The sequence below is a fragment of the Echinococcus granulosus genome (genome assembly GCF_000524195.1).
Source record: "Echinococcus granulosus chromosome Unknown EG_S00009, whole genome shotgun sequence".
Taxonomy (NCBI): Eukaryota; Metazoa; Platyhelminthes; class Cestoda; order Cyclophyllidea; family Taeniidae; genus Echinococcus; species Echinococcus granulosus.
The window spans coordinates 720,404-746,288 of record NW_020170389.1 but is presented as its reverse complement, the minus strand read 5'-3'; the positions used below and the strand labels follow the sequence as shown (position 1 = coordinate 746,288).

At 39.0% G+C, this 25,885-nt stretch overlaps 2 protein-coding genes across 2 annotated transcripts; both read right to left on the bottom strand. All coding sequences in view use genetic code 11, as the record gives it.

Moving 5' to 3' along the window:
- Window positions 1–7,744: 7,744 nt before the first annotated feature.
- Window positions 7,745–9,520, bottom strand: EGR_02106 (hypothetical protein; the record flags this gene model as incomplete). Its single annotated transcript, XM_024491355.1, has 2 exons — window positions 7,745–9,215; window positions 9,453–9,520. The coding sequence occupies 2 exons, from the start codon at window positions 9,518–9,520 to the stop codon at window positions 7,745–7,747; spliced, it is 1,539 nt and encodes a 512-aa protein (XP_024354208.1).
- A 5,198-nt stretch (window positions 9,521–14,718) lies between these two features.
- Window positions 14,719–20,333, bottom strand: EGR_02105 (Splicing factor, arginine/serine-rich 7; the record flags this gene model as incomplete). Its single annotated transcript, XM_024491354.1, has 3 exons — window positions 14,719–14,956; window positions 19,895–20,098; window positions 20,134–20,333. The coding sequence occupies 3 exons, from the start codon at window positions 20,331–20,333 to the stop codon at window positions 14,719–14,721; spliced, it is 642 nt and encodes a 213-aa protein (XP_024354207.1).
- Between the last annotated feature and the right edge of the window lie 5,552 nt (window positions 20,334–25,885).

The following is a 25,885-nucleotide window of genomic DNA, read 5'->3' as shown; positions in this document are numbered from 1 at the left end:
GCACATAAATAAAATACTAACTGGAGCTACTAGCAGTGTGTTTTGATGGCACTTTGGCTGTTCACTCACTTTAATTTTTTACGTTAATGACTATGTACATTATTCGAATATTGGGCTTTTTGAGTTGATATGATATAACTTCGAAAGTATAGCTACGCCACTATTGTCTCATTTAAATACTGATAGTTGGGGTCATTTTGTTCGATATATTAATCACCCCAAATCTTACATATGCATCTACGACAATGCTTACAAGTCCTACCTATGCAAGTCCAAACGTTAATGCAGGATTCATATGATCCTTATTTCAAAGCTTGTGTGCGAGATCGAGTCAGTATAAACATTGTAGATAGGTGTAAACCAATAGACCACTTGGTTGCGTTCAAAACAAGCGCCTAAATCGCATTCCCCTTAGGTGAAGCCGATACACAAAGAATGGCGTCACACAGAAACCGCTATGTTCTGTTCTAACTTACACGAAATGATTTTCATTCAAAGTATGGGATATTTTGTGTATACCATGTTAACAATGATCAAGGACATTTAAAAAAATATCGTGGCTAGAAGTTATTGATGGCATTTTTGAAACTACACTATCCGTACTTCATAATAGCCGCATTAAATCGGAATTTCTGATGTCGAATAGGCTCTGCATCACGCTTTTGCTAATCAGCATACAAAACTCTTCTTGTAAAAAATCTCGCTCAGGAACAGGAGCCTTCACCAATTTTAAGAAGATAAGAGGATACTTTCAACCTTTTTACATAGCAACCCACTGAAGTGGTAGACAATGGCATTAAAGAAACTCATTAACCTATTTTAAATGTGTAGTTACCTGTAACTAAATACAGTGTGTGAGTTAGTCTAACTTGCTAAGGTGCAAAATGATGGGGATTTTATAATGCTAGATTATGCATGATTAGACAACAATTCAATGCTTTTCAACATAGCCATTTATTCATTCAGTTTGCAATCTTTCGATGCAGTCTAACATATCTATTCGAAATTAATTCGGACAATTTACTTCAAAGTATGACACAAAAGAGAAAAACACTTTAATATGCTTCATGGCAAATTGGAATCAAATGCCTTAAACTGCGAAATATTTAAAACGCACCAACAAAGTGATGGAATGAATATCCTAGATACACTGCGAAGGGAGACACGGAGGGTCAACTTTATTTTATTGAAGTCGCAATGCATAACACGAGTTGATTTTTTAGTTTATCAATTGGAGACATGTAGACAGTTTTATGATTTAATTAATGATGCATTCATAATTTTGTTGGAGTCCTTATCGTACGCCTCCTCTCATGGTCTTGATTAAATATTCGGATTTTAACTTCTTCATGTTTGAGAACTTATAAAAAGTTGTTAATTTTTTGTCTTTCGAATAATCATTATTTTTCATCTGTGATTGTCATTAAATAAAAGCACTCATCTAAATATTACTAACCGCAAGCAATTTCTTTCAACCATAAGCATGCATGAAATCCTTTTTACCCCGTAAAGATTATCTAAAAGTTCTCTTAATCACTTGAGTTCAACACTGCCCGTGGCGCACACAAATGATGGCATTCAGATGATTTCTGGTATGGATGTTTATCCCATGCATTGAAAACCTGAAATTACTATCTCTTACACTTGATTCCCCTTCACCACAGATTAGTGAATCAAATTTCGGCTTAAATGATTTTAAAAGGAAGAATTTGAGGAAAACCAACAAGGGATGACATATCCGTCGTGTTTTTTCGCTGAAACTACGTGTTCTTTCTTGTATTCAGAAAGACCAAGTTAAATGTATTTTATTTCGTTCCCGATGTAACTAGGCCTCATCGATAATACCTAAAATCTTACATTAACGATGAAGAAAAGTGGCTAAATGTAGCTACTTTACTTTTTATCAATGATTTAATGCATTTGCTGCCATTGGTAAACCATGAACTTTGATGAACAATTTTGGCAGTACAAATGTATCTCAAAAACTTATTTTCGCACGTTCATTAGGTAATTTGATTTGTAAAAGCTCTTTAGTGCTAACCATTTCAATAAGTATATACTATTAATTCAAGCAAGTTTAAGCAAAATTTACTCCCTTTCTACTGGTTTTTAACCTTAGTGGTTTTACAAAGATACATTTGAATTTGTCGAACGGGGTGCGTATTTGGTATTTGGTACCAAATGTGAACTTTACCTCTAGCCTTTGTTTGAATATCACAGCTAAAACGTAAGCGAGTGCTATCATTTTTTAAGTAAAGATTTATTAAATGCAAAAATTCCAGTTGCCATACTTTCTGCAGTCATTTTCACGACAAAATACTGGCTCCCAAAGCATTTTTGTCCTCAGATCTATTGCATTTTACACATATTCAATCTCTTTGCGTTGATTATAGTTGAAGTATTTTTTGTGATGACAACTTCCCTCATTGGTGGTTCCGACGATGTAATAACTTTATTTAAGTAGCCTTAAAAATTCTATACCCAAAAGCTTGCATTTTTGAAGTAGTTAAAATCAAATAATACAGCGAAATCCCAGTGCATAAGGCGTGTGAATGATGGAAACTGATGTTTCGTAATACTGACTGACTTTAAAAACTAACGATTCAAACCAATAAGAATAACTTTAACGGCATTTTTGCATACACACAAAGTAGTTGCCATTTGTCATCTCTTTGTGACCGAATTTGACGAGTTCTTCATAAGCCAATTTAAAGTGCATATTTTGGCACTGTAGAAAGCGAATCTAGATGCCATTAATTAAAGTACATAAAGTTGTGCCGGTCCGACAGGACTGGCTTACCCACATATTTGCACATTCAAGAATTAGTTGCAGGTCAGCAGTTAAATGTAGCTAAGTGGAGGGACGAATGAACCAGCATCAGCAGGAGGAATTTGCCCCGTATCATAAACATCCCTATGGCCATGACATGCCTGCCTATTGTCTGCCCTCAGGTTAGTCATCAGCACTGTTCAATCTGCACATAAAGCATTCCGAAGCCATTTAGGGTCTCGAGTTTGAAATACCCAGTATACTTACCTTGAGTTATTCGGTTTTAAGAGACAAAGGTTCAAGCCTGATCTTTTTAATCGAATTACAGAGCTAATCAAAAAATAAGGGATGTTAAAAATGGACAACTACAAGTAATGATTTGTTAGATAACAAGAAGATAAAAGGCTCACTTCATCTTTCAATAGCTTGCATATAATTAAACATTATTTTTTTGTCTATCTGTGAGGAATATTAATTTTTATTAAAATGTTTTGGCATAAGTGAAAAAGAAACACGTTACATGGCAAATTTTAAACGGGTTACTTTCAATTATTCTTGCTGTGCTATTTTTCACTGATAGTCTTAAAGGGCTTTCCTTCTCATTGCTTGTATAAACGACACAAAATACACATTTCTAGTTCATAGAAAACCCCTTTCATATTTACAAAGGAATAAAAGTGCACTAGTTCAAGTCATCTAGCCATTATTTACCTCTGTATTCTAAGGAGAGAGATTTATTGCTAAATAAAATCAGGTTAGAATTAATTTATGGCATCGGCAGCGGAAGTAATCCTCAGAAACAAAATAGTGTCATGAGTACCGTCCCTCATACTTGAGAGGTACATAATTTTATCATTAAAAGAGTTTTTACGTCTTTTCGTGGAGAATTCTGTCCATTACTTTCCAAGGTCGTTCTTTCAACTTTACTATAAATTGTACCTATGATGATAGCATTTTTAGGCCGCTAATCATGCATCAATCTCCATAGTAAATTCACAAACTTCCGTACCAAAGGAAATGTGTATATTTTGACATCATAATAAAACAGTTCATAGATTATAAAATAATATAATTGAAAGTAGTTGTAATCTTCAAATACGAAAAAAAGCCACAATTAGATTGACTAGATTTTCCCAAAATGTAAAATTCTTATCCCCTGTCAAAAGCATAAGTAAGAGAGTAACTTGTCTAGTCACCGAATACAGCAAGTACACTAATCATTATCACCTTTTTTTAAAATCCATTTTTGAAAAAATAACATTGAAGGTGTACTGAAATTGCCTTTAGCGGCAAGCATCCTCCACACGCCAGCTAAGCTTTTAAAAGAATTCGTTGCTCCAAAAATTGATAATATCAGCACATTCATGGATATTAGCTTAAAAGGTCGTTAATGAATATTTTTATAGATTAACTGTAGCATATCGGCTAAATAAATGGTTGGGATACTATGGAGAGAAATATTTTTTAACACAAACTTTCCTGAACTACTTGTTCAAGTGTTAAAGACGTTGGGATAACATGTACCCTTGAATCCACTTACTGATAGGAGTTCAAAAATACATTTGGGAGAAGAGTCTAAAAAAATTTTAATAAGTCACGATTGGTGGGTTAAAATGGCCTTGACTTCTCCAAAAGCGTTATATTCGGGATTTATGGTTTAGGAAAAATTTTGCAGTTTTGATAAATAATTTTTCGTGATTTTCAAAATCGGGTAATGCTGAAAGCAAAGGGCTGCGTAAAAGTACATCGGCTTTATACATCTGTGAATAGCAAATAAACCTCACAGTTAATACAATAATTGACGACAGTTTACGTTATATGAAAGTTTAGAGCCTAAATCTTCTTATAATTACATATTCAACAAGTTAATTTAGGCTTATTGATGGTTTTTATAAACAGTCGATCTAGATTTCTCCATTTCTGTGGATTTACTTGTTAGTGAGGGAAGGACTGCGTTCTACATGTTATATTTGATTTTCAGAGAATAAAAAATCAGATTTTTGGAATCCTGATATATTTGATGGAAAGCAATTGATAGTAAACATGTAACTGCTAAATCAACACCTATAGATCAACGGTTGCAACAATCAAAGGCTCCTACTAGAATTTATTTACCTGTCCTACAATAAACGTAAAGACAGTTGTTTATCATGACTCTATAAAATACCAAAGAATCTGTTCATTTAACCTTAAGATTTGTCAAAAACAGTAGGTATTCCTGGCGAAATCTAATTTTCTACAAACGAAATGCTTTTCATTAACAGAGTCATCTCTAGCCGATTCAGTCAACCCTTCCATGACACTAATGTGAAGCAGCTACGCGTCAGTTGTAGAATCCAACCAGTTAGTTATTCGTCTTATATCAGAGTCGTCATTATCGCAGACTGCTTTGAGTGCACGTCGTTTACGTGTTGTTTGCCAGCTCCTATACTGAGATGTGGAAATGTTTTCCCACGTTGCAGTTATCGGTGCCTTATTGAATGCATTACGCGCGTTGTATTATGTGGATGCACATCGGTAAGGCTCATACGTTTATAAAGCAATGCCATTTAGCAAAAACTGAAAAAAATATTCAATTTCTCAGTTTTAGGTTTATAGGAACATTTTATATTTTTCGGTAATCACCGACTAGAAAGTGAGGGACAGGAGGTAAAAGTGGAAGTTGAGGTAATGTTCTTACTTCTCATTCAAACAAGGTGAGGCGACAAAAAGGCGCTATTTTCATTAATTGAAAAATCTCAAATTGCCATCTCCAATTTTATTACTCCAATCTACAAAATAACCATTTTGTGCTGTCAAGTTAAAATCACTACCATATATTTATTTACCTGAGTCACACATTTCTGATTTGCTAAAATGTCGACGCTGTATGCTTATTTAAAAGCCAAATGTTAGTTTTCTTTTAGAAATTAATCTCGGTACCAAAGCTAAAATAAAATAATTTGAAGTAAAGTAGTTTTAATAAAAGAAGCAATTTGAGAAAATTTGGCATTTAAAATATGCCTGATGTGAAGGTTTCTCAATTTATTCGCACACTTCATTCTACCCAATATTTATGCTTAATTTACCCCAAGGTTTTGAATATTCTTATAACATTATACCATTGCTTATTAATACTTCTAATATTGCAAGTTAATTACTGCACCGGCAAAACTCAAGTATCCATTCACAGATCTTAGTTATGTAAATGGTTGAAGTTTTTAATAAGGCTTGGCCTAAAACAAATACTTATTGTCATTATTTTAAAAACGCAATTAAACTGGCGTGGGGTATGTTAGTGCTGTTGGCTTGCAGGTAGATAACAAAGTATTTTCGAAAAATCCGGGATTGTATGGACTGAGATGGAAATGGAGACTGCACTTATTAAAACAAGGGTTTCTTGATAAATTGTAGGTTTCTAGAGCAAAACGAGTGCATCAGATTTAAATATGCCTGGTTGATTTGACAGTTTTTCCTTTAAATTCCCTTTCGTATCAGGTTCCTAAGTCTTCAAATTTGTTGGCATTCATTGAATACTTTTTAACACAAGGCATAACAACTTGGTACTAAGATTTCCAGTTCATTTTTTTGTTAAACGAGGGATTAAAAGCGTCAAAATCCTAATGAAATAACCTATTCTGAAATAATGAATTAACTAGCCAAGATTTTTTACCGGGAGAAGGCGGAAGCCAGGCTCACCTGCCCCAGAATTGTGATTTCATGTATTTGAGCTGTTGTTGCGACAAATGATGCATAAGGTTTCCAAATATATGCAAAATATAAATTCGGTGATCATGGAAGCAGTAAATTCATCATTTAAGACCGTCTTTTAAAGCCAACAAAATATTACTTAGAAAATCTTTTTCTGTTACTATTTAATAGAAACTGCGAAATACCACTGTGTGAACTACAAGAAATTTCAGCTTTCTTTATAGACTATTTAAGCTTGTATTTACAAAAAATAAAATCTAACGCAGAAATCCACTATCAATGGAAAAAAACAACACCGAATGTGGGCCTTTCAATATGTTATAGTCAAATCTAGCATGCTAGGGTAAAGATTAGGTAAACATCTTTGAAGTGACAAAATCCAATGGCAATTTACCCAGAACTCACGCTTCCTGCTAATAGCCCTGCCTTTGATGAATTGAATCGGATTTAAATCCTAACGTTTATCATCCTAAATGTAAGCGTTTTTCATCGTTAAAATCACTTTATGCACGTAGCTGTGTTTTGTTAATGTTTTTTGGAAAATGTTCGAAACAAAATATTTAGGCTCCATTGGCAAACAGCAGTTCTTAAAAGGGTGAGCTTCATCTTGTCAAAAGTCTTTTAAGAGCACCTCTTTTTAAAAATAGGCAGTTTTGCATTTTGTATCATCGTCAAGACTGCTCCTTTAAATATGATGACAATTAATGGCAAAGGTAAGTACAAAATTAAAGTCACCTTTGACTAAGCCAAGAGATCTTTAACATAGAAAAGTGATGGCTATATTTGGTGCTTAAAGTAAAGTGTTGTCCTCCTCCTCCTCCTGCTCTTTTAATTTTGCAGAATTGCATCTAAATTTACTTGAGCTAAACTGTATTCACCAAGCTTTGTATCATAGCAAAAATCTTAAACTCTCGGAAGTGAAAGTCATAGATTCAAGCCCCCTATCTAGTAGTACATAACTTTTTTTAAAATCTTGTACTTATTTATTTTCAACGTTTAAAGAAAAACCTGGAAGCTATGAGAATGAGGTTGGAGATAATGTTTGAAAGGGCGTTTAGGTTGATTTTGTGACACCCCATTGCACCTTGATACGAGAGAAACATAATTTTACTTACACCGCTTTAAATGAGCATATCTGGCCACCCGCCTAATCATCAACTTTTGCGAAACGAATAACTATCGAGCTGGTGGGTGATCATGTTTTTAATGTACAGTCAGTAGTTTTCATGGCACTGGGCACGAGAAGGGAATATTTATGGGTCTGACTCAGAGAAAGAAGGCACTTCAACTCATCGCAACGCCACTACTTGCAGATTCTCCATTTATGGATGCGCGGAAATTTATATCACCTGGGGGCTTTCGAATCACCGTACCACCACTGCCTTGCGATGTTATAGTCTGGCTATTTTCTATTGACTGAGGAACCTTGAATGCTGGTTGGGGATACTGAGTAATGGGTTGCGTAAGGGCAATATAATTTGTCGTCGGTGGGGCTTCAGCACCTTGCGGTAGAGCAATCAGCTGAATTGGAGTTCTTCGACGAATTTTTTCGGAGGCGACGTCACTACGGCGGTCCAGAGAACCTGTACGGTATCCTTCAGATGCCGGACTTGCCGATCGGTCGAATGCTGTCACAATTGGGAAGAAATTTTGCGCACCAGAACCGTAAAGTCGATTTTGAGCCATGGGTTTTATCCCACCTGAACCGTCAGTCGTGTAGAGAGGTTGGTACGAAAAGTGAGCACAAGGTGTGCCATTGAGCCCGTTGGCTGTTAGCAACTCACATCCGCTTAAGTTACTAGAAATTGCAGTGTTTTGTAGACTGGCAGTGTCGCCAAGAACGAGAGCCGTGTTGTTGGGGTATGCAACCGAATCAGAATAAATTACGGGTGAAGTCATCTTGGAAGGGCTATTTAACGAATTGTATGGGGGTCCGCTATGATATGAGGCCTCCATTTTTGGTCGTTTTTTGGATGACTTCAAGCCAGGTTTATGATTTCGAAAACAAAAAACGAGCGTTACAATAGCAAGAAGAACGCATAGAAAAGCAGTCAAAGCAAAGACCACTCGATAAATGATTAATTGAATGTAAAGACGTCTATTTTCTTGCTTTGCCTCGGCAAGCAGAAGTATGTATTCCATCGATGAATTTGTTGCTGATGATGGTAATGATTTTGATGAGGAGGAAGCTGACACTGCTGATGTGGCTGATTGGACTGCGATTTCGCAAGTCTTTCTATAGCATAGAACATTTTGTGGAAGAATGTAGGTTTTCTCGGAGGGCGGAGGAACAATTTCAATTTTCGGAAGTCGTCCAGGTCGCAGCATAGCCAGCATGGTGTACTGTCCCAATCGATCAGCGAGGTAAAAGATTCGATCTTTAGTAGTTAGAGATGGAGAAGTCTCAATGCCGTTAGTTATTTTGACGGTCTGGAGGAGAGCATCAAGAGTTTCGAGATCAATCAACTGCGCAGTATAATCCTTATTTACGCGGTTTAACTCCTCCACAACATTTACTTTAAAATCTGACTGTGGACTCCGCGTTTCCCTGGCAGCCTCAATAAAACGTAATTCCAGACGGCTGCAAGCAGAGTAATGAGCATAAATATCCTGATGAGAGCCTTGTGGGATAGCCAACCAAGCGTAGAGATAAGTGCATCGGCCCAGATGACGTTTCTCGATGTCGCCGACTACGCTGTACACATCACCAGGGAGAATGGGCGTGAGCTTTTCGGCTGCGACTGTAGTTGCTAGACTAAAAACAACACACAGAAAGAGCATAATGCATAAGTACGAAGCCCTTTAATAGCGTAAAGCATAGGATTTAAAAACGCGACATCCGAGATACGTGCTATTACACCAGCCTGGTGGTAACACACTGATGAATTTCGCGTGCCATGCAATGACGCCGGGCAGTGATTGGTCCACTTTGCTAGCCAGTCAGAGTGGAAGGTGAATTTGCTTGCGCATGATTGGGGCAGAGGAATTGCACCTTGCGAGTTCCTGATGATTGTGCACCGCCGTCTCATGTAAATTGTGCCACATGCGAAACGTGCGCATTGTTCTGGCTTTAATGTCATTCGATGGATTCATGCTTTAGTAAATTGTAGTGTAGGCTCTTTTTAGTTCAATATTCTTAAGCAAGTTTATTTTTGACTAAATGAAAATTTAAGGTCATGAATTTATTATAATCTAATCAATGCTTTGAAAGCTAGAAAGCTATCATTTTGTGTGCTATTTATTATCTTTTATCCGAATGCCAAGTACAAAAATACTTTAGATTTTCGAGCAAAACGTTAAAACTTTTGTGTTTCTAAAATAATCCCTGTTTAGGTGGGATTTGGCGCATAAATGCGTTTGATTTTACCTGCACAAACTCATTTTTTCCCTTGCAATGGTAAATATTTCAAAATCATTGGTATAACTCTTTTTCCTGTGCCTTCTTTCATTAAAGCTCGTGTAGATGTATAATTAGTCGGTGAATTTCTCCAGACCTAATGAGGAAGGAGTGCTAATTTAAAAACTGCTAGGAATCATATTCCGGGTTATAATGTCTGGATATTTTAATCAAATTACCATAAGACTTTTGCATAAAAATGCGGCTATTCCTTACTATTGGAAGCTTTATCAAGCTAATTACTATTTTGTGTCGAATGCTACCGTCAAAAACGGATAAAATTATTTGGGTGAATTTATTTTGCCAAAATGACTACTCCAGAATACGTTTTAAACTAGTGAGTATTATTTATTCTGCAAGAAATTATTTTAAACCATAGGCTAATACCTCGGAAATGGATTGTTAAGGAAAATACCAGAGTGATTAATTGTATTAGGCTTTGATCACTTAATAAGTAAATGGGCAGCTTCCGAAACTACGATTAATTAAGAATTATTAGGATTAGTGGGTATCTCATAAGAACATGCACTATTTTGGTGCATAAATTGCAAGTCATTATCCCAAAAGTCAAATCTCTTTCCAGAAGATGAATTAGCGATAAAAGTTCATAATCCGCAGCTTCACCAGACTTCCCTTTGCAAATGATTGCAGTACGATTTTCCGACTTTATATCGTCGATCATCATGCAATTAATTACTGAACTGATCCCATGTTAAAAAATGAAGACTCTTGGTTTTTCACTCATCATATTGCTGCACTGAAAAGCTGTCGGTGTGGAGGAACTTCTACCTTGACTAACTGAATATACCGAATGTGGATTGAGTGGAGAGTGGACTAGAGCGTACGAGACGCGGCAGTCAGCAATTTCCCATGCTTGCGTGAAATCATACAACTATTTCGAAGTGATATTCAAGCATAATTCATATTATTTCTGAGAACTGGCTGACAGTAGCGGAGCATTGATGGGCAGAATTCGGTAAAATGTTATCCACTGGTGGAAATTGAGAGTCAACTATAGTACTGATCATCAATGCAATCTTTGCCTTCCCAAGCTTTGGCAGTGAACATCACAAATTGACATTATTTACTTGTAATCTGAAGTCAAGTAAAGGTCCGCTTATTGTCTAAACAACCCTATTATAATCGAAAAAAATAAGTGAACACTTTCAAACCTATGTAGACAACGAATGCACTACCAGTAAGTTTTAATGAAAGTCGCATCAACTCATGAATAATCGTAGCTTCAAGTCAATCATTTTTGCAACCATTTGCGTACCGTAAGAGATACTCTTCAAAATTCCGTGGGAAATAACAAAAGAAGCCCTGAAGTTTTTGATTTAAAAGCCTTGAAATCCGGATTAATGCAACACATTAAGCGGCATATTTCCATATGATTTCAGTTTGTTAAAACAATATTAAATGGCCAACGGATTCAAATGAAATGGCCAAAATTTAATTGCTTTTCGAATATTTTGTTGGTCTTTCTAGAAACGGCTATTTAAAATCATCGATAAAGCCCAGTTTTAAGCGTTTTGTGCAAATTCAGAGAACACACAGACACCTGACTAACAGAATAAAACATTTTAGGCAAGTTATTATGCTTCTGGTACCCCAAGTACCTGAAAGATTATTCAATTCGCAGATGACGCAGATAGCGTCTAGACAAGTCAGCGTAGACTGGACTGGTTTAGTAAAGACAATTCATCTGGCTGTTTGGCTTCGGTTGACCTCTTTCGTCTCAAAGCAAGTAGTTAGGAAAAGTGGAAAATTATGGAACTATAATTATTCGACCTACTCACCTAATTTATCGAAAACCGCTACTACACTGTTAAACGATGTCACGTCGATGTAACTTGACGTATACAATCTAATGAGTAAAAGAAGTGCTGAGAAATTCATGAGCTCAATTTAAACACATTTGTTTAAATAAATAGCTCAAGATTATTGTTAAACCTTTGTTATTCGCTTGACGCTTCATCTTGGTTTCGCGACCACTTAAGGATCCGCCTTTGCACTTCCGCTAGACGGCATGGCCGAAGGGCCATGCCAGGTAGCCTTCTAGCCCTTATGTTCGTTTTCTCTCTTATTATTATGACTTCTTTCAAATTAGGGGGATTCAAGGCTTTACAGTTATTTTTTTACAAAAGCACTTTTATTACAACTTAAAAGTAGAAATTTTGTTTAATAAATGGAATTACATGAAATTGAATACCAAACATAAGATATCCTTCACATAAAAGGAAAGCTTGGAAGTATAAGTGAGAAGTATTTCAGGTGAAATCATTATGAGAAGTTCGACTATTATCGCTTTCGTATTAATGCAGGAAGAAAAATCAGAATGGTTAAGACTAGCAAAGTGGAATGAAATCAGTCGAAAATGCTGTGAAATGCGTTAAAATCACGAACAATGGTAATAATTACTTCTCTGTCCCACAACAACACAATGCTAAGCACGCAGGGTGTTTATCCTTTAAATTACCTGCAACTTCAATTTTTGGTCTCACTTAAACCGGCAACACAATAACACTGGTAAAAAGCATAGAAAGTAGTGAGGATTTTACAAATTATAAACACATATGAGAGCCTGAGCGCACTCTGCAATAACTTGACTGCCGACGTTTGAAGCTGTAGGAAATGTAGCATTCTAGCATAATACCTTACTTCATCTACCATCGATAAGTCATCCACCAGTTGAGCAGGCATATCACCCGAATCAAGACCCAATGTTAAAAAGCAAAGCAGACTAGCATCTGCTTTGCTTTTAACATTTAATTGGAATTTTAAACTAGTCAAAATATGTCCTCGTAAGATTTGTTACAGCGCAAAAAAGTAATAACATTGAAACGTCGTTTGCAACAGAACGTAAACTTTATAAAAGATTTAATGAACTGCCGTTAATACGTCAGAAAGTGCTTTTCTATTTCTCCAAAGCGTCAGGGCTTTTCTTAATCCAAAGAACTAAGTAGGGTATCATTGAATTTTGCATCCTGTGAATAGATAAGGTAAATCTGAAGAAGATTCAAAATCTTTTGGTTTTTTTTTGGCATTCTGATTTGTTAAATTATATGAAGGGTTTTACCTTGCAAGTAGGAGGCCACTTGCTTGGCAGGTTCCGTTTTACCTACTTATGATGATTCTAAAAATAAAAATTAAAGAGGACGATTATCTTCATGTTAACTGTTTTCATTATATAAAATACACTGAGATATTAGTTTAGAAATACATAGTTTTAAGCCCTGCAGCCATGATAAGAATTATTTGCTCTTTTGCAGCGTTTCCTACAATTGCCGATTTGGTTTAAATGAAACCCTCCCTTCCAGGATCTTGATCTTCTTTTCTTGTAAAAGACAATGTAAATGCAGAAGTTAAGTTCAAAACAGTGCAAAGTATTCAATGCCTTTTAAGTTTCCCAAGGGGTAGGGTGATTTTAGAATGCACTTCATTGGAGATCGAGATCTACAAGGAAAAGCATATACTACTGCTTAAAAAGCTTCAAAAATGTTTTAACTTCCCAAACGTTACGCAATTAATTGTTGGGGGTACTAAAGCTGATTCCAGAGTGTTACTGGATCCAGGTAGCCAGTCAGTGGTTCATAATGATGATCCACGAGCCTGCGAAAACCGGCACTCCGGTGTGGAAAATAGCTGAAAATCATCAGGAAACTCAATTTAGCTACGGGAATGAAGTTTGTGCATATATATTCTTACTAAAATGAAGTGAGAGACCCACTGCTTGGGCATTCTTATTGAGAACATTGGCATTGAAAAGCAGCTGCTGGTAAAACCTTAGCAATTCCAATTACATACCTTTTCGATGTGAGAGACATGCATGAATCTACTCAACGCAATGGAAAGCATTAAGGAAGGGCACCCAAAAGCATGACGCAAATTAGCAAAATGCAAAAGCACACTTAATTGTAAATCATCCTTTCAAGGATTTCAGCATGTCAAAGTTAATAAGATAGGAAGTGGCGTCGTTTGCTTCTTGCAAACTTAAAAGCAATGGTTCCTATGAGAGATACATCCGTAAGAGTTGCAATCCTCTATTTTTTAGTTTAGCTCTAATTAGATAACGACCTACTCAAAGCTCCGCCTGTGTACGTCCACCGGACGGCCTGGCTCTCGACCCCTTCCCTACGTTGATATTACGTATTCTGCCCGAGTATTGTATCCTCACTAGTCTTCAGAGCAGAGTCGGAGCGCTACAGATTAAACAAGAATTCTGTCAAGGATGGCAGATAATACACCACACAAGCTAAATTTGGGAAAATTTCGTACTCCTAATAGAAGGCTACCTACCCAAAAAACAGTCTTGTCTGATTGAATTAGTACAATGGAATTAATTGAACAGACTTAAGTTTCAAACAGAGAAAAATCGTTTAAATAGACAACAGAACAGCTTTAAAAAATTCAGAGATTCAGTGGTTATCCCATGATAAGAGAGACCAATGTCTTATGATTAATTGGCAATATACATACCATAATGTGGAATCATGCTAAAGGCAATATCATTCCAATGCTGTAAAACACACTCAAACTTAAATAGCTAGTGATTTATGGTAATTTAGATTAGTTTTAATTTTGATGCACATCAAGCATCAAATTCTAAGTCGAACTTCTAAGATCCATTTACTCTACCTCAAGTGACGTAAGCCAAAATGAATTAATGTGTCAGAATGCTTAGTTAAGCTGTATTCATTGGTTATACATTAACAAGTAGCGACTTGATTATTTGTTTAAGTGAATGTTCAAACAGGCGGGCACTCTAGCCCTAGGGGGCGGTACTATAAAATGTGCTCGGGTATGCGTTTGAGGTGGGAAGTAGTCAGCACACGTCTCCCTTGTGCCTAAACTGATACTATCAACCTTTAGGCGGAAAGGGACATTGGCTTCCAATAATGCTAATACCCTGTACACATTCACGACGCTTATGAGGTGGAAGGTGTCTCTTTCTGGCCGATCTACTCGCTTCAAGAGAGGAGAAACTCTGGAACGGCCTTTGGACCGTCACAGCGGCCTCCAATTCCATCCACATATTGGCAACATGTGCTCTTCTACGGTATTTCTGGTTGTTGCGACTTTGGGGACGATTTGGGACGCTAAAAACAGGGGAGGGGGGTTAGTAACATCTCTGGACGATCAAAGGCGCCCAGGAAGCCCAGCTCATTACGATTCGATTGGGGATCTACTAACGAGAGTTGTTATCCGCTGCTTAAACTGTTGCCAAATTCCTTATTACCAAAGTACAAACACAAAATCTAGTAAATAGTCAGTGACAAAAAAATTAGGTTGAATGGGAGGCGTAGGAGAAATAACACGTTTAAACTTATCCCAACATCAAAGAAGAAAAATACATGACGCAACTGATCAGTCGTTGATCATTTATCAATAAGACTATTCAAATATACAAGTCAATTCATTGTATTTGAAGAAACCATGATAAGAACTTTTCACAAATTAATATGCGCTGCCACACTTCCTGTTGCTGTGACCCACTCCTTACAAGTATATTGTCTATCAACGCCTTTTCTGTCGATCTATTGCTAGAATTTTATTTGCAGCACCCGACATTAAATTTATTTGAAAAGTGTGCTCACTGACAAGCATGCTGTAAAAATGTAATCGCATTTATGCCCACGAGTTGGCAGTAACCCATCAACTCAGTATTCCAGTGAGTACCGCGGGACCACTCGTTTTCGGAGGCTGCAGAGGATATCAAATTGACTGTGGTGATTAAGGTTGCTACTACTTTTAAAATTGTACAACTGGTAGCGGTGCTTCAAACTCATTTCATCGCACTGGTTTTCCGTAGCAGTTCGTCCTTGGGCTTATTTTTGGCCCCTCAACAAATATGACGCCGCGGACACTTTCGATTTCCTACTTAAAAGTTCTTTTTCAGTGAATCGTGAGATCTTCGTTTTGACTCCCCAGTTCTTTCACAAGTTGTTCCTTATCAGCACTCACCTCATCGATACAAAGCTCCTTACTGCGCGTCTATCTTCTCGAGTATGTCCCCAGAATTTTGATGGTCCCGTTGTTGATGGATTTGGAACAGGTGGATACATTCAAAATTGTTCTGGAGACCGTAATATCTGTCTCTTGAGTGGAACAAGTGGATTTCCCAGCAGTTTTTAATGGCGTTTCTTGGGGTTCTACGTTAGTTTATATGACTTGTCTTTGTTTGAAATGACCCTTAGTTTTACCCCTTATACCAGCTTCTGTGACAAATATTTTTCTACATAAAAATGGTTGTAAATTTCTCCGCATACCTACACTTATCTTTGCTACCTTGCTTGTTAAATCCAGTCAAATTTATCTGGATGATTTCAAGATTCATAAATGGTTCATCATATGTTCTACACATGCCCTTGTGCATGATTTCAGGGGTGAACCAGTTCTTAATTAGGTAAATCGTTGTTTCATACTTTGGTCACTTTGCTAATCTGTGAAGGTTCATATCTGAAGACAACTGTTTACACAACCTTTTCTTTCCTTGACATAGTTAAGGTATTCTTTTCTCAGTGGGGTTTAATTGTGTTTTTTTTTTCGTGAATCCGGTCTTGCTTATTGCCAGCTGTTTGGTATGATGTGGAATGCAAATATCCTTGTGGTGAATTAACTTCATTCCTACTTCAAATGCTGGTTGAATAGTGTCTAGCAGAATTTAGTGGCGTTTATTTTCACCTGTATCTGTGCCACTTCTAAGATCGCTGTAAAGACTGACAACTTAACGATCCTAAAACCAAATAAATTTTCAAAGATATTGGAAATCATAGAAATTGTTTTAACGTCCACTGAGGTAAAAATTGCTATGACACCTGAGAATGCCTGGCTGGAAATACCTGCCTGGTGCAGACGTGTTTGAATTATGAAGTCTGTGGTGGTTGAGTCTCATAGTTAGGTATTGAATCCCAAATGCTATTCAACATGGAGGAGTGTTGTGTCTCCATTTATGTCAAGCATATTTCGTCCCTACGATTTGCTACCAAAGTAGTTTGTTCAGAAAGCGGCAAAATGGTACCGCTATAAAATGATTGCGTCGCCTGCCAGTTGTTGCTATTGAGTGATCGGAATTAAACCTGTATACTTTACAACTTAAAAATGTCAAGATATTGTCGTGCTCATAGTATTTCTGATTTGACTTAGGTATCATTATGGATTCCGAGTTCGCAGCCTTTCTTCGTTTGCAATAATTATAATATTGTAGTTCTGTGGTCAGTCATTCGGTAGAAGCACTTTTTCTCCCGTCTTTATACATGCTCCTTTTAAATCTTTACTATCAATGTGTAGATTGGCAAATGCTGAACCCATGTAGTAGTGTCAATAGTTGTGTTCTATCAGTATCTTATTTTAACTTCGCGATTTTCAACCATTACTAAAGGAGCATCATATTCACCAGGTCAGCAGATATAGCGACTCAGACAAACTCGCCTGGCCTATGGATTGGAGGAAAATACTTACTGTGCAAATGCTGTCCTTCAGCTACTCCTCCACTGCCTTGATGTTTGGGGAACTCGGCTCTCTCGAGTTCACACTACCGCGAATCTGAGTAAGAATTCGAACGTATTGCAACCTTCCAAGGAGCAGGAAGTCCAAGGAAACTTCATCGGAACCCCCTGAAACTTTTTACTCTCTCAGCTAGTAAGGTGACTGTTTTAAAGCCCGTGGTTCACTTTTGCAGCTAATGTCATGACATTACGCATGTGACAAATAAATTTAGGATTGTTTAAATGTTTTGACACCAACCTCTTAATCTTGAGTATTCTGCCCTGTTATCGCTAAGTAACCCCTTGGAATTGCCAGAATAATCCTAAATTTATTTGAAATAGTCGGTGTAGAGGATTGATTTGAAACTCACGAGTTTTTACTCCTCTATCATCGCACGCCTTGAATTTATTTCAATTGATAAACTTTTATCTGTTATGATTTAATTCCTCTTAAACAACGATTTCCACCGTGTTATTCATTGACACCCTTGGAGCCTCGTCTCTAAGGTAAATTATCACATTTTCTCAGTTACTGTTGCTCGTACCTCGGGGTATCTTCATTGTTACTTTATATACTTAGTTGTCCTTTCAATATTTCTTTCAGAAAGTCTCCTAGTAATTTGTACGGGGATCCCACAAAATTATTGAAATTACCCAGCAGGGAAGGGCGGTTTTTTGCCCGCCTTTTGAGTTGCATCACACTTTCAATGGGCAGGTAGGAGGTGGAGGAGTGTCCAACTTTAGCTCTCAAAGTTTTTACCCCAAATGTCATTGGCTATGTTTATTGGCTAGCTACATGCCAGAAGTCGTCTTATATGCCAATTAATGTCTCGCAAATTCACATCTGTAGCAGATACCTCCATATAGTCATTCTGTCGTCAAGCTGTAGTCTTCTTCTAGACTGAAGGTCATACAAGTTCCGATTTTTAGAATTTTGCAAATGGAGACTCACGTGGCTCCGCACACTATCTCGCCAACTTGGTTTCCTACACGGGTAAACGCTAAAAGTTTGGCAGATTTTCAGAGAAGCACTTTCGTCATATTACTCGCACTACATACAAACGGACCTCCAGTTCAGAAATTGAGGACCTATCTTATCCTGTAACTATCATGCAAACTTCTTTTACTGTTTTGGGTTTTGCACAGAGGGTGACATTACTCACGTACAGCTTCAACCACAATCAGCCCCTTGTTCGATAAGGTTTGGGTACACCACTCGCCACCAAAAGACAAGTGGATTACAGCCCTTCCGTAGAAAATTATATTTACTATATTTAAACCAGCCATTCTTGCGCGACACAATCTCCGCCCACCTCACCTAAGGTTTCAGGACACGCTAACGCTTCTATAATCGTATAATTTCAAGTATGTGTCGATATTATTGGAATTATCTAGATTGTGCATTATAAGTATCAGTGGTATTCAGCAAACAGCTACCAATTGTGGAGTAATAGAACCTACCCCACCCTGTGGTTCAATTTCGGCCATGTCATAACGGCGCCACAGCGACGCTTTCCCTCGCTGCCTAAGAGTGGACCAATCACTTCTCTTTCAACGTCAATAGAAACGAAGAAACCGGGTCCTGATTTTACACCATCATCCGTTGGATTTGCTCTCGCCGATGTTTTTGCTCGACTCCCCGCACTGATATCATGAATTCTCTTTCAAGAATTCCTGCCCGCACTTCTCTCGCACGACCTCCCTTTTTGCACCCCAAGCTAGCAGGGCTTATAAACTAACAGTGCCCGAGAACGGCAGCCAAGCACTCGAATTCCCCATCAAGTGTTTTCCCTCGCATCTACCTTTCCTCTCAAAATGCAACCCTTACGCCTGCTTGATGCTTTATTCGCCATTCATTTCAGAATTGGTGAGCAGAAGACGAAGACTCGAACAGCGCTCGCTTACGATCATCACACTCGTCACGCTCTCCGCCAACCCAGACATGGCACAGCAAGGGCATCTTGCAATACCCCGCCCCTTGCCGCACAACACTGCTTAGGATCAAAGCGCGCCCCTCATCTGTCTCCACACTACGCCTCCCCGATGAGAAACTGGACATTTCCTCAGGTTCACGCGATCAGCACCCTCGACTCCTATTGAAACAGTCAATCCCCCGAAGTGCTTGTAAATTAGAGTTTTTAAGATTTGGTTTATTAAAAACCTTATAACGATACTGTGTAGATCCAGTCCTTGGTTTAACGACGCGGGGAACGCGAATCCCGTGATCTAAAATCCAAAAGTGTATGAGACAGTGTCTCGATTCCATTTATCGCTTAGAATCGGCACTTACAATTACACCGACGTGATGTCAAGATGTATTCACTATGCCGATGGTCGCAAAAGACGAACGCTGATGGCATTCGTTGAGGATAAGTCGAATCGCTCAACCACTCCAAGTTTGATTATTTAGGTGAACTATGGGACGGTGCTGGTTTTGCCAGTCAAGTTCGACCAGGAGGGATGTTAAGATGATCGGTTTATACGATGATGTCTCACTTCAATTTAGTTCCGCAAGCCAAGTGAAGTCGACTACATAGTACGGAACACTACCTGGAACGTCGTGACGACCGACGACGGCGGCAATCGTACGCATAGTGGCCCCGCTCACCACACTCGAAGCAGCGATCGTTAGGGTCAAACGGCCGAGTTCGGCGTTCACCGTAACGGTCTCCGTCACGACCCCCACGAATCCAGGGCTTAGGACGAGTTCTGCCATTACTTAGTTCCACACGAGCACGAACCCCGCAAATGACTCTACACGGGTGCTAGAAATGAAAGCGTATCCTTACGTTCCATCGAGGTCTCTCACAGCGTCTTCGGCATCGGCTGCGTCCTCAAATTCAATAAAAGCGAATCCTGGTGGGTTTCGCGCAACCCAGACATTTCTCACAGTGCCATAACGGTCAAAAACACGAGCAAGTTCTTTCTCGGAAGCATCACGAGGCAAGTCGCCAACGTAAACCTTCGTCACAGAACGAGATCGCGGCATACTTCAAAATGGCGACACCAAAGAGGGGCATTTAAACAAAAGCTCCGAGTTATAAGTTGGAAGACCAGGAAATACCATATCATTAAAATTATAGCCATATTAACTAATATCTTTCAAGTGTGCTGAGTGAGTGCATTTTAAAAAAGTCATGAAGGTACAAGAGGACCAGTCTTTTTAAGAAAGCATTTCCCTTTTGCAGTTCCATTTTATTGGTTAAACAATTTAGCAAATCATTAGATGCTGTGGAGCCAAACAAGTACTGGTGGCTAATCTAATTCTGCACAGTCTTTAGACTCCAATTAAATGCACCATGCGATGCGGGAAGACATTCCGTCAATGCTAAGATGGATGAATGTAGCGTCCCGAGACTCCCTGAAGAGGGACTTAGTCATAATACTCATGCAGAACATATATTTAGCGCAGAGGTGTCTGGTCTATTGGCATTGCCCGAAAGGCCAACCAACCCAGCATGGTACAAAAAGGCTAATTCAAAGTACAAAAGTGGCGCCTCACCACTACCGAGGGATAAACCACTATCATATTACATAGCCTCCCTTCTCTTTTGAGCGTCGTCCCCGGCGCTCCCGCAGATCAACCTCCCGCGTCAGACATTACAACGTAGTCGGTGCAGTAAAGAAACACCCACAAGCCGACCGTGCCAGTCACCAAATTAGCGCGCAACTGAGGGGATACGTGACCTCAACGTCACTGATCCCTCTTGGCAGCTTAACTGGATCTGGAGTTTCGCCCGGTATAGGAATTTGATTCAGGACGGGGAATTGTGCTGGCCATCATGCGTGTCCATAGATGGATGTAGGAACACTGGCCTAAAAGTAGATTTGTGCAGAGAAGGGCGGGATTTAAGACAGGTCCATGGGAAACGGTAGAGAAAATCCGTAAGGAAACTTCCAGATGGTTCACGGCTAGTGTCGCTTCAGTTGTTAGTAGCTTTTCTGCAGAACACAGGGCTGGGAGAGATGCCGAAGGTAGACGTCAACATCAACCCTTCTGTTAGGGGTCATCACCATTCTCCCATCCGTAGCATATGTACTTCTTCCACTCCACTAAGGCTTATCACGCAGAAGTGGAGAATCAGGATACATGTCCTTTAAGATCGGGTTCGCTTTCCGCTGCCACCAATGTAGCGTTCCGAGACTCCCTGAAGACGAAAGAAGAGAAGAGAAGGTGTCTGGGCTATTGGCATGGCCTGAAGGCCAGCCCACCCAGCGAGGTACGAGAGGGCTAATTCAAAGTACAAAAGTTGCGGTTGCCAATACAGAGGGATAAACCACTATGGTATTACATGAATGCATCTTTTGATCGACGCACCTTTCATAAAGCCGTTCTGAATTTCGCCAAAGGCATCCCTCCACCCATCAAAACACTGCAGTTACGACAGGCTTTGAGCTACGGAAGAAAGACGCCGAAGCTGCAGCTATACCCATGAACAGCCCCGATGACCTCGGCGGGCAGCTTTCCCATGTCACCGACAACGATAGGAAAGAACCTCGGGGAAAGCGGCAAAAAACGCAGCTATGTTCTCGTGGCGAGGTACCAAGCTGGGAAGGACAAACATTGTGAAAGAAGACATAGACACTGGAGAAGCCAGACCAATCTGCCAGCCCCCCAGACGCATACAACCCACCTTGTTAGAGGAAGTAAACCGTTTGGTAGACGAGGGCATAATGCCACTAAAGTCACCATAGGCCTCACTGACTGCTGCTCTAGCAAAAAATGACAGAAGCCTAAGGCTGTATGTCGACTACGAGAAGCAGAAAGCAGTGACAAATAAGGTGTAGCGCCCCATTACTTCCCTGAGGATAAACTCAGTCACAATACTCGGGCAGAATGTGCATTGTCGACATGCAGAATGAATCAGGGCTACCAGCATATCCTAAGGGGATGCCCCAGCAAAGGTACAACGGCAAGGCCTCTATCGGTCCGTTACCAAAACCGAGAGTTAAGCAAATAATTGACGCATTGCATAGTCCCCCTCCTCTTAAGCGCCGTCTCCAGCCCTCCCTTGGTCAACCTCCCGCGTCAGCCATCGCAGTAATCGGTGCTGTAAGAAAAATGCCTACGAGCCAACTGCGCCAGTCGTGAACTTTCTATGCAACATCACTGATTCCTTTTGGCAATTCTGCTGGATCTGGAGTTTCGTCTTGTATAGAAATTGGATTTGGGGACGGTGGAATGTGCTGGCAATTGCGCGTATCCATGGCTAGTCGTAGGTGCACTGACCTAGAATCAAAGCAGACGGGCAGACCACCCGGCATGGGAACAACGACGGAGGCCCTTAAGTGACCCATCACCGGAATTAGGAGCTAATTAAATGGTTTAATTTTTACAGAAAGATTTGTTAGACTTCCTGGGTCAAATCGCACAACTCTAGTTTTTTTCGAAATGTTGCATACTATACCTAAGTAACATTCTTCTCTTCAAGTTTGTAGGTTTGAACCTGAATCCAAAAACGTGCCATTTCCTATAGGATCCTTATTACTTGTACCCACTTACGGGGGCATAAAGATTGAAATGCTGCCAAAGTTTATGCGTACTGTTGTTTATTTGAAAAGTTCCTAAGCTGAGGTGAATTCAGGGGTAGACAAACTTTCCAGAGTATTGAGAAATAATTCCTGATTCCATTTCTTGGTCTTCTTCGTCTACCCTTTCTATCACATTTTGCAAACTTGTTCAGCAGCGATGATATTGGTTGCATCTGCATATTCGTTCATTTATCAAGAAAGATCTCAATAGGAGTTACAGCATTTAGAAAATCCGCAAATGCTTCACCTCAATCTATTTAAAAGATCACGGAATTTGTACCGATCAAAAACAACTCGTCTTCAACACGAAATCAAACGCAAGAACATGGAGTTCCAATGCGCGGAATTCACCGAACGCGGATTTGAAGCGTGTGGCTATTATTGTCGGTTAAAATTCGGTTGATTTTCTGACATGAACCATTGAACATGCTTGAGGGGCATGATCTTGTAAAACTGGCTGCTTTATTGAAACTTTCCGTGAAGAATGCTGGTAGGAGAGTGATCAGTAACACCCTTTTCACATCGTCTCGTCATCCTTCCATGCCGAATTTTTTACTTCAGCATGATCTGTTACAGTTGACTACTTGCTTTGTATGGCTACGTGTGATTTGCTATTCTACAACGTTGACATTTTGCAACTAGAACTAAATGCTTCAACTCATTTCAGATTTAATAGCCCTGTTTTTCATTACGCCTCCTAATGTGTTGATTGGTGAACTATTTCAATTTGAATAGACATAAATTTAATAAGTTTTGTAGGAAAACATGCTTGGTGTAATGCTAATCTTGGAAATTCCCTGCACCCGCACTTTCATCCTGTCTATGATTATTGCAGGGAACAATGCGAATATTTTGGTAGTTAATCCAACTAAACGCATTTTCCTACCTTTAACAGAACAGAATATTTCCTCGGTCCATATTTTTTACTGTACACGCCTATACCGATGCCCTTTTACACACATTTCTCTGTTTCTCGTTGATAACGGAAAAATCGGGATGCTTTTCCCACTTAATTTCTTTTAAGACGTTTCTTTCCAAGGAAATGCAACTTATGATGCCGACTAATCCGAAAATGCTGGTTTACACACGAATTCATGCAGAAGTAGTGAAGGTGTCACGGCTCCCGCTTATAGAATCTCTAGAAAATCTGTCATATTTCGGAACAAGGAAGATCTATTTAAATAAGTCTAATAGCATCAGTATTTATTATTCGCACAATTTTTAGGACTATAAAATTTAAGACACCAGTCGGACAGTCTGACGATAACATTTAACCTCAAATAGGCATATGAACACTTGCTGAAATACATTACTCTGCTTGCAACCATTGTGATATGTATCCCAGACCATTACATGTGTTGCATATGTATTGAGGTTTATTTCTTTTTTGTAGTTTAACCTTCCATCGCAATGATCCTCCTCTCTATCTGCAAAGGTTTGCCTCATCAAGTCCTGCGCTTCGCCTTATTTGAATCGGTGTGGATAGTTGCGAGCGCCTGCGTAGGTGCGATAAAGCTGTAAAGCTTATTGTATTGTCTTCAGATATTTTAGCTAGTGTTGGCTTTAAACTAATGTGCTTTTTCATCAAACGTCTTCTGCTTGGTCAAGGTATTCACACTAGCAAATGTGTCACCTGTTTAAAGAAAGTTGGGGGTCTCCTTCCTGTATTGTGAAGCTTACGTCTGGGGCATCGGCTTGAGCTTCAAGGATCGGATGTCTCAAGGGAGAAAAGTCAGATAGTGAGGTATTGCACTCTCGGTGGGAGACGAATAAAATGTTCACGAAGCTTGAAACGAATCGAGAATTCAAGCCGCAAAGAAGAGATCCTGGATGATGTTCTGTTAGATAATATGGAGAATCTTAAAAATGAATTATTACCTCAGTCAAGGTGTGCACCTGTAGCGAGCTCACTGTTTAAATATAACTGTAACCGCACTACTTTTCTAAGCCATTGGTGTATTTAGTTTAAAGGTTCACATAAATGCACCCAAGGTAGCTTCGAGATTTGCAAACTAGTTCCGTTATTATGGAGTTATTCCTTTACATTCCAATACTCGGAGATGGCAACGAATATTAAAGATAATTGGGTTAATGAACCTCATTTTGGAAAGTTCAAATACGCTTGGATCCACGGTGGTGGAACTTTCGGCTCCTATACCCCCTTCTTCAATGGGAATTGGCGCAAGCCACCCATTATACCTCTGGATAGAATTTGAAGAGAATGCAACAAATAATGGTTTAAACACTTCCATGCCTCTAATTGAAGATTAGGCACTGAAGTGCTATTTACAGGATGGGAACTTCAAAAGGGTAAAATGTTGTCATCTGTGCTCTCATTTTTATTCAAACATTGCTGGGCCAACGAAAATAACGACAAGATTTCGTAAGAATGTAGTTTTCATGTATTTTTAGGCATACTTTGTTGGTCATTCCTCGGTTCGAATGATGTAGCTAGATCTAGAGAAACCACAGGTGGACCATTGGTTCTGTTACTTCAAATGGTATGGCTGGTATTAATGCAGTTGTTTGGATTCGGGTAACCTTCAAACTAATTGTGAAAATCTTGAGTTTTAAAGACTTCTTGGCGGGCCTCGCAAATGTACAACCCTCTTTTTTCCTGCTGTTTTATGATCTAGTTTATGCCATCGATGGAGCTGACCCATTCTGCTTGACTCTCCAGGCAGCACCACTAGACCCTTTTATTGGGGACTTCAACTTGTGACACTGGGACGTTATTGATATTGTCGGGAAATGATTAGCTCCGCAAAAAATTCCTCAAAAAGCACTAAAAAATGGAATTGTTGGCAAGGGAGCAATGGCACATAGGTATCTATGTTACCTCTGGTACCCTAGTTACGTTAGGAGAATCCGAATTTATGTAAAATCACCGAACTTTTTTTATTTGAAATATGCATAAAGCCAAGGGCCCGGTTGAAAGGCTCAGTAATTTGGGCACTACTTCACAATGACTTTACGGTGGTAAGTCTGAATGCCTGTCACTTTTCTCCG